This window comes from Neltuma alba, unplaced genomic scaffold (genome assembly GCF_004799145.2).
Source record: "Neltuma alba isolate B1F8T4 unplaced genomic scaffold, ASM479914v2 tig00001751_pilon, whole genome shotgun sequence".
NCBI classification, from domain to species: Eukaryota; Viridiplantae; Streptophyta; class Magnoliopsida; order Fabales; family Fabaceae; genus Neltuma; species Neltuma alba.
Genome location: NW_021632594.1, coordinates 1,474 through 16,629, shown reverse-complemented (window position 1 = coordinate 16,629; position 15,156 = coordinate 1,474). Strand labels below are relative to the sequence as shown.

At 37.5% G+C, this 15,156-nt stretch overlaps 1 protein-coding gene and 1 pseudogene across 1 annotated transcript; one reads left to right on the top strand and one right to left on the bottom strand.

Annotated features, from left to right (window-relative positions):
- Positions 1–764: 764 nt before the first annotated feature.
- Positions 765–1,568, bottom strand: LOC114762826 (ATP-dependent DNA helicase PIF1-like). Its single transcript, XM_028952422.1, has one exon. It carries the CDS (start codon positions 1,566–1,568, stop codon positions 765–767), a length of 804 nt encoding a protein of 267 aa, XP_028808255.1.
- Positions 1,569–3,121: 1,553 nt separating this feature from the next.
- Positions 3,122–11,582, top strand: LOC114762874 (flowering time control protein FPA-like; annotated as a pseudogene).
- The last annotated feature ends 3,574 nt before the right edge of the window (positions 11,583–15,156 follow it).

Here is a 15,156-nt window from a genome sequence, read left to right as displayed (position 1 = left end):
AAATAACTTGAAATCGGTTGTCTACAAATTTACACTCATCTTTCCGAATTTGCAACTTTTTAGAAAATAATACGCAATTGATCTCTCTCATTTAAAAATCGATCATTGGAAGTTTAACATGTAAATTGTTGTCCATGTTAGGTTAGCTCGATAATGGGCCAACACAGGTAAACGTAATCAAATTTTAGCGATTTTTTGGGACATTCTGATGTTTCATGATGATGATGAAGCAGCGCAAATTTGTGTTTTTTATAATTTTAAGAAAAATATAAAATTGTGTAGTTTTATTTTGTTGAAAAATCATTAAAAAAGTATTGCACCGTTTATCATTGTAATGTATGGAGATATTTCTTGTTTCGTGTAGAATTTAAGTGAAAAATGACGGAGAGATTGGGGTACCACAATGCTGGCAAAAGGAAAAAAAAGTTGGGGTATCGCAATAGGAACTAGGAGGATAGATTATTATAGACTATTGTCACGGGAATGGACTTGTTGATTTTTTTTTTCACATTTGTAATTTATAAAATCGTTTTAACTTGCACTTAAATTCATAGCAGTGACTTGTTGTGTGTGGATAAAAGCGGCTTATTTAGTTAAACTCGTCAAATTTAGTTGAATTTATAAATTGATTAAGTGGGTTTATCTTTTTGTGTTTTTAACTAGCGTGCAACCCTGCGCGATGCGTGGGACAAAATAACTTTACAATAATAATATGAAAAAAAAAATATGCACAAATTAATGTTTCATATCAAATGATGCACGACTCATTCCTCCCCTCTTCCCCCTACACTAAGATTCCTAAAAACCTCCCTATACACAACATTTGTGGTTGTCTTGACATGTTTGTCCATGTTATCATGCAACAAAATCTTTAGCCCATCCATTGACTTAACTCTTGAAAGAGCAACATATAGTTGATCGTGCGTAAAAATAGGCTTAGGCAGGTATAGGCCTACACATTGCCCCTGACTTTTATTTATAGTCATTGCAAATGATAATACAATTGGGAATTGTCTCCTATTCATTTGAAATGGAAGACGACTATCAGAAGGATTCATGTCCATGCGATGAATTAGAACCTTCTCACTTGGATTTGAACCATTCAACATTATTGATTCAATCACAGACTTCCCCAAATGTGTTATCCTCAATCTTGTCCCCTTGCATAATCCAGAGGCTTGATCAATATTTCTTAACAGCATAATAGGCACTCCAACTTTTAATGTCAACTTACGCATGGGCAAACCAGAGCTAGAAATGGTATTCAAGAACTCGGTTGTATGAAGGTTCTCAAATCCATCACTGTCTTGTGATGGTTTGCAAATTGAGTCGCTACTAAAATATTCAACAGAATCACCAGGAATCATAGAGCACATGAATTCATTCACCTGATTAACAACTTTAATTGTTGGGGATAGGATAGCCTTGTCATTAAAGTAATCATTGTTCGTCAAATTCTCCATCAAATCAGCATATGTAACAGACACAATGGCAACTATTGGATCAATGTAATTTTGCACCAACAAATCATGAGGTATTTCTATCTCGGCTATGCAATCATGGGCCATGCCTATCTTTCCGTCCCCAATATCTAGCACCCATTATGCAAATTTTTTCAACCGATTGCCATCTTCATTTGCTGATGTTGCTGACAATTGCATATTCTATGTCAACTCAAATATTTTGCAATAGTCCCATAGATAGGAAGAGCTAATACATGCATTAACAATGTCAGCTCACGAACCTTTAGGAATAACAAGAAGGATTTGGTGAAAGTCACCATCCATCAAAACACACTTGCCCCCAAATGGAAAATTGCAGTGCATAATGTCCCTCAATGTCCTGTCAAATGCTTCAATGCAATAATGCTGAACCATATGAGCTTCATCCCATATAATCAAAGTTGTGGATATGATTAAGTTCGCTAATGGTGAGTTTTGCTTGATGTTGCATATAGACTCTTCATTAACTTAAATTGGAATTGCAAATATTAAGTGAGCAGTCCTTCTCAATGGCAATAGTGTAGCAGCTGCCCCACTAGACGCAACTGTAAGAACAATGTCACCTCGAGAACGAAAAATTGTTGTCAAAGCATTTCACAAAAATGTTTTTCCTGTTCCTCCATACCCATAAACAAAGAAGAAAGCTCTGGATTTTGAAGATAATGAAGACATTACAATATCAAAAATGTTCTTCTGCTCTTCATTCAGTCATCTCACTAATTTCTTTGACTCTATTTCATAAGCACTACGATCATAATTCAACTCTTGCAAGATCAAGTAGTTTCTTACATCAATTTCAGGGAATGAAGTTGGTAAAACTGCTGATTTTATATTGAATTTAGCAAGTTAAACGTATATTGATTATAACTTAGTTTATATAGAAGGACCTGATCCAAAGGGAGAAAAAAACTAAAAGGCAAAAACTAATATTAATATAAAAATAAGAAATACTAAAAATGAGTTGTCTTTCTTAAAGTTATAAAATTATACTGCTTTTTATGTTCTTCTATTCTATTTTATCGCAACAATCTGTACACTCAACATAAAGAGTCTAACTTCATAGTCTTCTACTTTATTTTTCACATTCTAATATTTAATATTATTTTTAGTTTTTAATATAAAATTTAGTTTGTAATATAATTTTTGTGATATAGTATTTGAGATCCTAATGTAATCTCTTATCTAATAATAATTTTTTTTTAACTCAAAAACTTTACAAGTCACTTTGAAATTGAGAGAAATTTTTATAAGTCAAAAGTATTAACATTAAAACTTTCTTAATAAGTGTTTTTTTAAAGATTCCAACTTGTGAGGATGGCTTACCATCTCTTGTTGCTCTAATAACAATTTCTCTCTTTTTTCCGTGACAATAGCAACAATTTTTTTCGCCAACAATAACAACAGTTTCTCCATCCACAAAGCTGTTTTTGTCTTGTTTTTGAATGAATACACCAAGCTGTTTTTCTTTTTTTCCCCAGGAGGGAAAAAAAAGGAAGAGGGAGGAAAAGACCTAAACCAATGCACTGCCCCTGTTCGGCAGGTGTCCTATACCCTATGGTGCCAAAAATTTATATATAATATATTGACAATAGAATCAAGGGAGGGATACGCTGATCACTCGACTCTCGCAACAAAAATCCATTTCTTTCGTTTTGTTAGGGTTTCTGTAGGTTCGGCTGGTCCCAATAGTTTCTGGACTGCAATGCCTCTCCCGCCTAAATCGATCAAGGCTGCTCAGGAAGGCGGTGGCATGGTCAAGGATTTCGAAGATCCCGAGACCCCTTCCAACAATCTATGGGTTGGCAATTTATCGCACGAGGTTACAGAGTCCGATCTTATGGCTCTCTTCGCTCAATACGGCGCACTTGATAGCGTCACGTCGTATTCCTCTCGGAGTTACGGCTTCGTGTTTTTCAAGCGCATTGATGATGCCAAGGCTGCCAAGAACGCGTTACAAGGCACTCTTCTGCGCGGAATTCCCATGAAGATTGAGTTTGCGAGACCGGTTTGTTCTGATCTTTGTACTTGGTTAGGTTTGCATAATTTATGTTTCATCTTCTCTGCGGGTTCATGTATTGTTATCTACGCCTTTGCGGTAAAATTTCGCCCTTTCTATTGTACCAAAATAATTCGCGGCCAAACTTATCTAACTATATGCTCCAATCCTATACCCCGACCATTATCACTTCTAACTTTTCCTACGAGTTCTTTGAGGGAAGCGATTCAGCTGGGTGGATTCAAATTTATCATGCGAGGTGCGTTGGGCAAGGACCTAAGTTAATAATCAGGAGGAAAGCATTTTAAGTCGTTAGACGAAACAAACTTCCAATTTGTTGTTAATGGAGGAAACTCGAGTCCCGAATTCGACTTCTCAAAATTTTGTTATTCCAACGCAAGAGAAAGTGAATTGTTGTTTCTAAGGGAAAAGTTTTTAGTCGGGAGTTTCTATTGAAAAGAGTCGTAGATAAATCATTGCTGGACTTTTGCTCAATATTTTCTCACCTATGGTTGTCTAAGCAGTTTCATGGACGGCCTACCGTGGATCGTTCAAGTCATCGAATATGGTAAAATTAGGATTTTTCATCCTTTTCGCCGAAATAGGCATTCTAATTTGTTGGCTCATGTGATTGCCATAATTATTATCAACCTCAAACTTTTGTAAAGCAAAATTTAGAGAACGATAGATATTTACGTGCACACACACTGAAAGACACTGATTAGACCCTGAGCTAGGGTACATTCTTCAGTTGACTTGTGAAACAGCTGCATGGCTAAACATGTCGTCGATATTTGTCAGTTATGCACGTGATAGTAGTTTCCAACATCATCCATCTCCCTAATTAGGCGGTCTTTAAAATTTTACTTTGGCGAAAGAATTTGTCAGAAAGGTAACATGCTTTTGAAAGAAGTTAATGAAAGATAAGAAGAGAAATCTGCATCAATAGAGCGAGTATCTGATCCTGCTACGCATTTCAATTAGACAGCCAAGTGAAATGGCAAAATCTTCAAAGTAACAGGAGGAACAGTGCTTTTACCGAAAGCGCCAAAGAGTCTATTATATAGATGTTATTCTTAGCTGTGGAGAAATAAATGGCAATAAGCCTGAGAAAAACTATCTAATTCGAATGTTAGAGAGTGCTCAGCAAGGTTTGCAAAGTTACAGCTTTTATGGTACTATTTTTTATTTTTAATATAAGAGTTAGTTGATTAATTTGAGTATATTAAGATTGTTAAGTTAGTTATTTGTAATAAATAGATGTTATCTTTCTTAGAATACTTTTGTTAATTATGTGTATTAGTTATAACTACCATTTGATGGAATCTTTAACATGTGTAATTATTATAATGATTGTTTTGTAAAAAAAAAAAAGTGAGACAAAGTTGATTGATGATTTATATTTAAGGTTAAATTAAAAGTCAAACTAGTTTTTATACGAAGAATCAGGTAGTATATCATAAAGATTCTAGCAGTGGAGAAATGGGTTAGTAAATTATTTAATGCAAAATATTTGAGTTTAATGCAAAATATATTAGAGGAGAGTGCCCAGTGCGGTCTACAAAATTGCAGCATTTTTACGTAACAATCTTAGAATCGCAGTCCTAATCAAGGGCCTCGTGAGGTGCCGTGGCACGATGCCAGAGTGTCCTCTCATCGTAATGATTGAGGCAATGCCACTTCAAGTAGGTACACGCCTGTCGTGCCTTCTTGAGGGAGTCTTTTCCGATGCCACATGTTGTAGATCTCTGTGATGACCATTCGTCTTAGAGTCTTCTTATGGACGATGCATTAAAACGTGTTGTTGCAATGAATTTATGAACTTATATTAAGCTGATGCCCTCCCATTTGCTTTATATTTACCACGAAAATGTTAAGGTTCTAAATTCTATGGTCAAAGTAACTGTAACATTACCTTTCATAGCCCGTCATCTTGCTTAATCAGTGGGAAAGTGAGGCCAAAGGGGAGAAGGGGGATTCGGAGGGTCAGGGTATTGACTAGTTGATACTAGCTGATTAAGCATGTTCTAAATTTAATGATTGAATTTCTATTTCTAATGGGACGAAACTTATGTGAAAATCTTGCGGCATTTGCTGTTTAAGTTGTCCGATAGAGTTATTATTATGTGAAAGAATTGATCATGTATTGAGTTGTATAAAATGTCCAATGATCTGCTTTTATTAAACAATTTCACGACACAGCATGTTTACCTTCTTGTTTATGGCATCCGTGATTCGGTCATAATTCAGCTGGTGTAGCAATGAACTCTGACTAGATATTTGAGAGGGAATATAAGAGAGAGAGCGAGGAAGAGAAGGAGGAGACAAAACTTGGTTATAATTAACTAAAAATATTCTGATGTCCAAATCTTGCTCTTTACAATAATGAATCATCCAAAGGAGATAGAACAACTCTATTTCCGAAGTTTTTCATCATTAATATTTTGAAAGCAGTTCTCTTTTTAATGTCAACAACTAATTTAACTCACAAGCTTAAGTTGTTAATAGAGGTCCGTGAATAGTTTTATTCCTCTTGCGATTCTTTTTAGATTAAAGCTCTGTGTACTGGAAGTTTGGGTGGCAGGTGTGTTACTAGCTAAGGTGTGTGGAGAACAAGAAGGAATGAACTTCTGAGGATTTGGTCATTTAAAGGTTCTGATATTAACTTTATGCTAAGGACCAATTCAACTTAACGATTAAGCTGATAAGTGAGGGTGCGTACATAGTTTAGTTACAAAATCTGACGTCTAAGAAATGCTAGAATCTTGCATCTAATTAAAACGGCTTATTGGGTGGTATGGGGAGGATATACCTTATCATTTGTTGTGCAAACAAAATTAGAGCAATTTCAGACATAAGCCTTATGATAATGTTTTGTGCGTATTTAGGAAGACCTGGTTAGAAATGTCCTAGAAATATATACTTTATCGCGTTAGGTTGCATTAGACTTTTAAGTCTGATTCAGTGTTGGATAGTGTTCGCCTATCTTAAATTAAAACTACTTGTACTATATTCTTTATTTGATCATCCTAGTCCATCAGTTGCTATCTTCTTTGATGTCACCTTCTTAGTTAAATTGGGCAATAGCAACATGTTCTCGTTCTCAAGAGTTTCACTTGCATGAACATTTATTACTTCTTATCTTCCTTGACACTATTGGACAAGGTTCTCTCTCCCTCCCCCTCTATCTTTTTTTTTTTTTTGGGGGGGGGGTGTGTTTGGATTGTTGTTACACTCCAGACCTAAGCTAAACCTGAGCATTACTAAAATTAATTTGTTTCAGAGTCTGCATTCTTTGGAGTTGCTTATTGTATAATTCTTGTAGATTTTGGAGAGAGAATAGACAAAGGATGTGGGAGAAAAAACTGGGAGTGGATCCATATATACCTTTTGTCTTTGTGCAATTTTTCCTTTTCAACTGCACTAAAATTTTTCTGTGAAGAACTCTGGAGGATTCTACTTTTTGTTGTATCCTATTATTCAGTTCCTTCAAAGTATTTTGGAGATTATTGGAATAGATCGAATCATTCTGCTAGTTCAGTTGTAGTTCTCATTATTTCATTGTCCTTCATTTTCCTCAAGTGTTGAAATGATTAGCTTTTAGCATGAATAGTGTTTCAACTGTTATATCTACTTCTGTACGTCAGTCTGGTTTGAATATCCTGAGTCTGGCTATTTCTTGAAAGGTTAGAGCCGTGAAATGAACTTTGGGGTTGGACTGAAGCAATGCCCAAAGTATAGATGAAAATAAACTGACGTAAAGGTTGGTTGGATTTGATACCTTTGTTTGGGCTTTGCTCAAAACAATAAAGCATTCCTACTTTTTGATTCTTCAACTTCAGTTTCTTTAGTTCATTTGAACTGCTGATAAATCTTTGCTCTTTAGATTTACTGATATCTTAGCTAGACTTTTCAAAGGATGTTGGCAGATATTTTGCTCAACTTATGATATGCTAACTTGCTAGCAAAAGGCAATGTTCTATGATATGATATGGGTCGCAAACAATTTAGCTCTTAGACATTGTTACTTTTTTCAACAATCTATTTCAGTTTGCAGATGCCTTTATTTCATCGGTAGAACTGATTTTCTTTCTCTTCGGTACTTTTCTCCTTATATATGAATTTATGAGGTTTCCTTCCCTTCCTTTGCTTACACATATTTGTTATTTTACAGTCCTGATATTTACGGATTGAAAAAATTACTTTGATTACCCATTTATGTTTTCCCTTTAGAAGAAGGGGAAGAAAGTTTGTGTCCTGAGAGCATTGTATGAAGATTGATAAGAATATGATAAAGATGGAAATCCTGAGTATCCGTTGTAGTTAATGTGTGAAAAACTCTTGTCTAAGTAGATTTAAGCAGCATCTTGCTTGGACAGTTTTGGTAAATGTTTTTATAGCTTTGGTGCTTTATGGCACGGTCCACCTCAGACGCCACTGATGTATTTTCAATCTAATGACTTGTGAATTTGCTGGAGTAGCAATGTGGCCTTGCCTTGTCTATCATCAACCCACCCCCAATGCATAATTTGGCTCTGAAGCCTGTGTTACAATTCTACTCCATGGAGCTGGCATTTTGTGATTGCTTTTAACAGTAACAAGACTTTTTTTTTTTTGTTGCTTCTTTCTAGAATTGCTTATGGATGGTCTGTAAGATGTGTGTTTGAAATCGTGAAAAAACCTGTTTTCAGGCAAAGCCATGTAAACAACTTTGGGTGGGTGGTATTAGCCTATCTGTTACAAAGGAAGAGCTGGAGGCTGAGTTTCGCAAATTTGGTAAGATTGAGGATTTTAAGTTCGTCAGAGACCGCAACACTGCATTTGTTGAATATTACAATTTAGATGATGCAACTCATGCCATGAAAATGATGAATGGAAAGCGTATTGGTGGCGATCAAATTCGCGTAGATTTCCTTCGATCACAATCATCAAAAAAGGCAAGTTTATGGCTTTATGCTTTATAATGTGGATTTGCTCTGTTTTCCTTCTACTTCATTTCTTGCTCAATAAATTGTTTTATCACTCGCCTAGTGATGGCTCGAGCCTCCTTCTGTGTAATATATTTTATTGGATCAGTGGAATATGATTGACTGAATGAAAAGCAAGCTGGAATAGTTTTTCCTGTATTCCCTAATTATCTTTATCTGAGAAAACAACTCTTTCCAGAGCTATTTTACATATATTTTATCTTTCTTTAATGTATTTGGTAGCTCTGAATTTGAACATTGTCTAACTTCCTTCGATATTGCTTTGGATATGAGTTATATCAGCGGTCATGGAATTACTTGGGGCTTTATGTTCCATATGGCTATCGGTTGACGGGTTATTTCCTTCACTGCTTTCCATGCCTCAGTAGATGTTTATTCTTTTGCTTCATACTATGATGCCTTTTTTTGGTTGTTTAAGTAGCTAATATTTTCATTACTTTTGTATAGGATATGTTGCTCGAGTATGGGCAGCTTCAGGGAAAAACCGTGGGCCCTCCTGATTTCTACTCTGGCCAGAAAAGACCACTGGTGAGAGTCCTGATCATCTTCCTGTAATTGTCTTATGTTAGTTTATATATCTGTTATTTGATGCATGACGACAAACGATATTTGGACCCTGCATGTAATTTCTTTGAATTATATAATTTTTTGTTTAAGGATGATTGCCATTTTTTCACAGCAAAACACAGCCTTCAATTGGGAGGAAGGGAGATAGTCAACCCAGCAATATTTGGTGGATAGTTATCCTCCTTCTCTTCAGATTGATGAGCAGATGCTCCAATGCCATGATTTTATTTGGTGAAATTGAGAGAGAATCGAGAGATAAGAGCTTTCCTTCAAGGCACTACATTTGTGGAATTCAGGAGTGTGGATGAAGCTCGACGTGCTAAAGAGGGTCTTCAAGGCCGGCTTTTTAATGATCCTCGGATTACTATTATGTATTCAAGCAGTGAGCTGGCACCTGGCAAAGATTACCCTGGCGTTTTCCCTGTAAGCAAAGGACCAAAACCTGACATGTTTAACTGAGCAAACATTTCGACCATTGCAGGTGGATGTGTTTGGACATAGTCGTCCAATGGTTCCAAATAATCTTTCCAGCCAGTTAGCACCTGGTGTTATTGTTGGACCAAATGTACCGTTGAGACCTTTTGGTCCTCAAGGTAGTCTTGAACCTTCGCTTTCAGGCATTGAATCTAATGAACTGGGCACAAACCAAAAGTTTCAGGATGGTAGCTCCAAAAGTCAAATGGGTCCAAATTGGAAACGGCTATCTCCTCCAGCACCAGGGATGCTCCATCCGGCACCGGGTATTAGACCTCCAACTAGATCCACATCTAGCGCATGGGATGTGTGTTGACATAAACCAGTTTCAGAGGGATTCAAAGCGTTCAAGGATAGATGGTGCTTTACCTGTTGATGATGTTCCCTTTCCGTTAAGAAATGCTGATGACCGTGCAGTAGGGCTAGAGCAATCTTATGGGATGGAGCCAGTTATTGATGGTGGTTCTGGTCCATTTGTAAACATGCAAGGGAAGGCTCCCCCTGGTCCAGTGGGCACAAGGATCTCAACTGGAGTGCCTGCTACTGTTCAAGTCGATATTGATCACATATGGCGTGGGATAATTGCAAAAGGGGGAACGCCAGTTTGTCAAGCAAGATGTGTTCCTATAGGAAAAGGGATAGGGACTGAGCTGTGAGTACATCTTCATATTTTTATGTTCTTAATATTTCTGTGAATTGTGGAAAAGTAAGGAAATTAAAATGTATCTTAATTTCTTGCTTTAAGGACTTTTTGTCCTAGTCAGTCCTAAAGTGCTGATGCTTTACTTTTATTGCCGTAATGTGAGATGTGAAAGCGGTTAATGTTTGTTGTGGTCCCTTCTTGCAGGCCGGAAGTTGTTGATTGCTCAGCCAGGACTGGATTGGATATGCTAACAAAACATTATGCAGATGCTGTCGGTTTTGACATTGTCTTCTCCTGCCTGATAGTGAAGATGACTTTGCATCATACATGAATTTCTTCGCTACCTTGGTGCTAAAACAACGTGCTGGTGTGCGTTGTTGCCAAATTTGTTGATGGTACCACTCTATCTTGGTGCCTCCATCTGATTTCTTAACAAAGGTTTTAAAAGTCGCAGGGCCTGAACGTCTATATGGTGTGGTTCTTAAGTTTCCATCTATGCCAAGTGGCACATCATTGCAACAGCCACTGCCTTGTCTATACCTTCCAGTCGGTATAGATAGGCAGCAGATTTCTCCTTCTCAAGTAGAGTATAGTCAGATCCCTGCAAAGGAGGAAGAAATTTTGCCTATGGATTATAATAGGTTGTGCATGATGAGTCTAAAGTTCCTTCAAAACCACTTTATCCAGCTACAAGTGGCGCCTCTTTAGTTCAGTCTGTACCCTCAGACTATACTTCTAGCAATACTGCTGCAGGAACCCAACCTGGCGTTACATTAACACCTGAGCTTATTGCCACTCTAGCCTCCTTGCTTCCTGGAACTACAACATCATCTACTGCTGATGGGGCCAAGCCAGCAGTTGGCTCCTCAACTATGAAAGCTCCATTTCCTCCATTTGCTCCCACTGACGGAAACCAATCTCATGTATGGAAACAGGACCATCTAATTGCAGATCCGTCCAGTCATGTCCTTCAACAGGCAGGGAGTACGTACTATCAGCCTTATCCACTATCATCTACTTATGGCCACCCTGGTCAAGTGGTCCCTGGCAGTACAAATATCCAAGATTCTGCAGCCAGCTTACAGCAGCAGGTTGCCATCTCATCTAGACCCATGACTAACTTGATGCCTTCTCAAAGCGGACAAGTAACGTTATCCCTCCCAGTGAATCAACCATATCAGGTTGAAGTGTCCTCCAGCTCTCAGAAAGGCTATGGAGTGGTGCAGGGAATAGATGCCTCTGTTTTATATAGTTCTCAGGCTATTCAGAATCCTAATATTTCTGTTTCCTCATCTAATCAAGTTCATGGTGCTAACCCTTCTCAGCAACAAACTGCTATGCCATATTCAGCAGAAAAAGTGAACGCAGAGCCTCCAAATCAGCAGTTTCAACCTGCTCTCCAAAGCAGTTAGTCAGGGTGCGTCATCAGAAGTGGAGGCAGATAAAAACAAGAGGTACCAGTCAACACTACAGTTTGCTGCCAGTCTTCTCCTCCAAATACAGCAGCAGCAGCAAACCCAAGGAGGACGGGGGGCTGGAAATCAACAGTGAGAATTTGTAAGTAATTATCTTCCATGAACTGTTCTTTTTGGCCGTATTCCTGTTTGTGTAAATTAATCTTTGCCATACATGTACTCCATATTTAGTTTTTGATATTCTGCGTAGCCGTGTTGCAATATTAGCCGAAACTATTAGTGGGATCTGAATCTGAAATCATTAGAAGCATCTAGTTTCATTGAGAAATAAGGATCTTTTAGAATTTGAGCTTTTAAGTTGCGAAAGCAGGAAGAACATGAAGGCAAATGTCTATATTTGTCAGGAATGATTGTAGTTTATAAGGGGTGTCCTCAGAAAAAGATTGCTTGGTTTGCTCAGGGCATTTGAAGAGAAAGTTCAAAGTTATCAACGTGTATTGACTTTTTCAGATAGAGCATGATCAGGATGGCTTCTTCATCCTGTAGAACTACTAGGTCCTAGAACAATCGCTTTGCTTCATGTTGTACTTGTACTGATTTTGGTAAGCAGAAGTTTGATATTCTGCTTGGCCTTGCTGCAACTGATAGCCAAAACTTCCTGTGGTTCTGAACCTGATGTTGTTGAAAACTATCTAGCCGCATGGGAAATAGACCAACTTCGTTTTCTTTTTTCTTTTTTTTTTTGGGGGGGGGGGGGGTTGGGTGTCGAGAGCATCTGATTTTGCATATTTTGCAATCAGTTCATTCTTGATAGCTAGTCTCCGCTGGACTTCAGTTTCTGAGTTGCTATCTCTGGAACCAATTAGAACATTTTACATTTTGTTTTGTGTGTTTTTGTGGTGTGGTAAATCTGTTTCGTCAGTTGGCGTAGTTTTTGTGTGTGTTGTGTGGGGTCTTCTACCATGGTTCCAATGGAATTTAGCAATAACTCGTGGAGTAGACTGTGATTTTTGTTTATATCCTGCTCTATCGTTAGTTCCTTATAATACCTATCTTATTTTTTTATTCGTTGACTTTTGCTTGTATTTGAATTATGTTGTACAGAGTCTGATTTTGCTGCCTTCCTATTATTTATGCACCATGATGCTTTTATCTGTATGTTTTCACTGCTATAGCATATCTTTGTCGGTGGTTGAATATGCTCGTAGATCTAGTGTTATCCTATTATAACATAAATGTAGCCTAGTGAATCTTGAACTCTGCTTCGGTTGCGTGCTATTACTTTCATCTGTCATGTATCTCACAATTGCTTAGCTGTAGGCTTTTGACCTTTTTCTTTAGCATTTTCCCTTAAATCTAGATTTTTCACCTGACCCTTGAATCTAGATTTTAGAGATGAGAATTCCTATTAATTCTCCAATTTATTTTAATATGATCTGTAACTTGAATTATGTAAAGATCTTCACTGTGCTGTTAAAGATAATGAGAAAATGACTGTTGATCGAGTTTGTAAAATTAGAATTACCATTATTTATTACCATCTCATGATCATATTCAGCTATGGGTTCAGCAAATCCACACACTCAGTACTCGATGCCAAATTACCAATCTTTCCTTCCACTTATTCTCCTTATTCCTCGGTATTATTCCTCTCAGTGAGGTCTTCTTTTCTGCTTTTTTTTTTTTTCCGCAAATACAAATTCTGCTTCGGGGTTTGAAAAGGTTTAATCATATAAACATTACGTGGGTGAGGTATTTTAGGTTCCTAAATAAAATCATAATTGCCGATGAATTAATTAGCCCTTTTAAGTGGAGTGATGGAGTAGCTTTTAGACTCAGTTTGGAACCCCACCTCCCTTCTCTCAAAAACAACTCGAACCCCTTTATTTTTGTTCCTTAATTGGTGCAGGAATATTTATCGGGAAACTTGAAATAATTCTTTTGGTTAATTTGAAAATATCCATGTGATCGGAGTTTTGTTGTTGCAATGGGTGCCTTTGGAATCTTCTTAAACGAATGTTTGTGAAGAACCCTTTGTTTAGAAGCTGGACCTTTTTCCCCCTTCTACACCTAACATATCTTCACATGGAACGCAACCTTTTGCTGCATACATTTTTATGAATGTTATATCAACCATAATGGCGTTCGGTGGAACCAGTATATGCGTAGAATTGCAGTTTCGTGTGTGATGCTGGCCTATTTGAAAATGCACTAGCTATTCTATACAGGTGAAACTTTGATATTTTGATGTGATGGCAATCGAATCTGAACGATTAAGGACAGACCTAGGTGAAAGCGCTTTATAGCCTTGATAAATTCCATGTTGTTCCTCGTGCCAAAGCTATAAATTGACCTGCGTAAATATAGTGAGGAGTCGCATGTTGTGCAGAGGATACAAGGAAAAACTTGCAGCCTTCTCATATGATTCCTCGTTAAGTTGATCAGCCGGTCCGAACAGTTTAACTAATTTGGAAAATAGGTTCGATTATGTGCCATTGATTGGCCATTAATGTACCAGCTCTATCCCAATTCTAACGTCCTGCTCCAACAGCTTGAAGCGATTAATCCACTTGCTCCGATGTAAATCGAAAATCACCTCTTAAAATTCACCAAAATCGCAAGTTATAAAATTTTGAAGTACCCGACATTCTAGTTGCCTCATTTACGCAAGGTACAATGTTGATGATAAAAATTTGTTGCTTATGATTGTCGACTGCTTCAACGAGGATAATGGGATTGCCCCATCTCACTGGAAAATATTAGAGTATGGACTCGTCTAGTAACTTAGCTCTGGAAACCATCTATCATTGCCCTTACTAGTGTTTTTGAATAAGTTATATGGCATGCAAGTTTTCTGAGGGGTGGAATAACAAATACTTGTAGAGATTGTGATCCTCTGGTATTGTTGATGTGGTGGGAAGATTTTGGCGATAGATTTAAACGGATTTGTGGAATTAATTAGGCACCGAACATGGATTGACGGTTCATGGCATGGTATCAATGATTGTCTCCATTTCCAACTAGTTTCGCGCACTGAATCAAACTCTCCTTTTTTTTTATTCTGGGCCCCGAGAGTTATTTATTTTGATTTCTATCTTTATACCTGCAAGAGGTATTGGTATTTATCTGGATTTTATTTTCTTATTATCAGTTGACAAGGTCGAAGCTATTAACTTCTGGAACATTATGAGTATTTGACAAATAAGTTTATAAATTTTTCGCTCTAGCCCAAGCTGGAAAGTGCGTTTGTAAAATTATCACGGCGGCTTTTTATGTTCCTGGCAAATCTTAGTTGTCATGGGTCAATTGGAACCAAAATAAAAAGCGTAACGATTCTATTCATGGACGTGTAGGTTTAATGGCTGTGCATGAATGCATGTTCGCGTGGGATTCGTCATTGGTGGGCTGCTTTACGCCACTAAAGGAAGACAAGAAAGGTCAACTCGTCCTCATGGTGCCATCTATGTCTCTTCCTTTAGGCTTTATCATCGACACTTGCGTAGGGCTTTTTAATTGTTCTTCCAACAATGTTGTTCCTGTGGCAATCCCAGTGTTCGATCTTAACTGCATA

Coding starts and splice junctions, on each gene's coding strand:
- LOC114762826 (XM_028952422.1), bottom strand. CDS start 1,568: ATGGCCCATGATTGCATAGCCGAGATAGAAATACCTCATGATTTGTTG.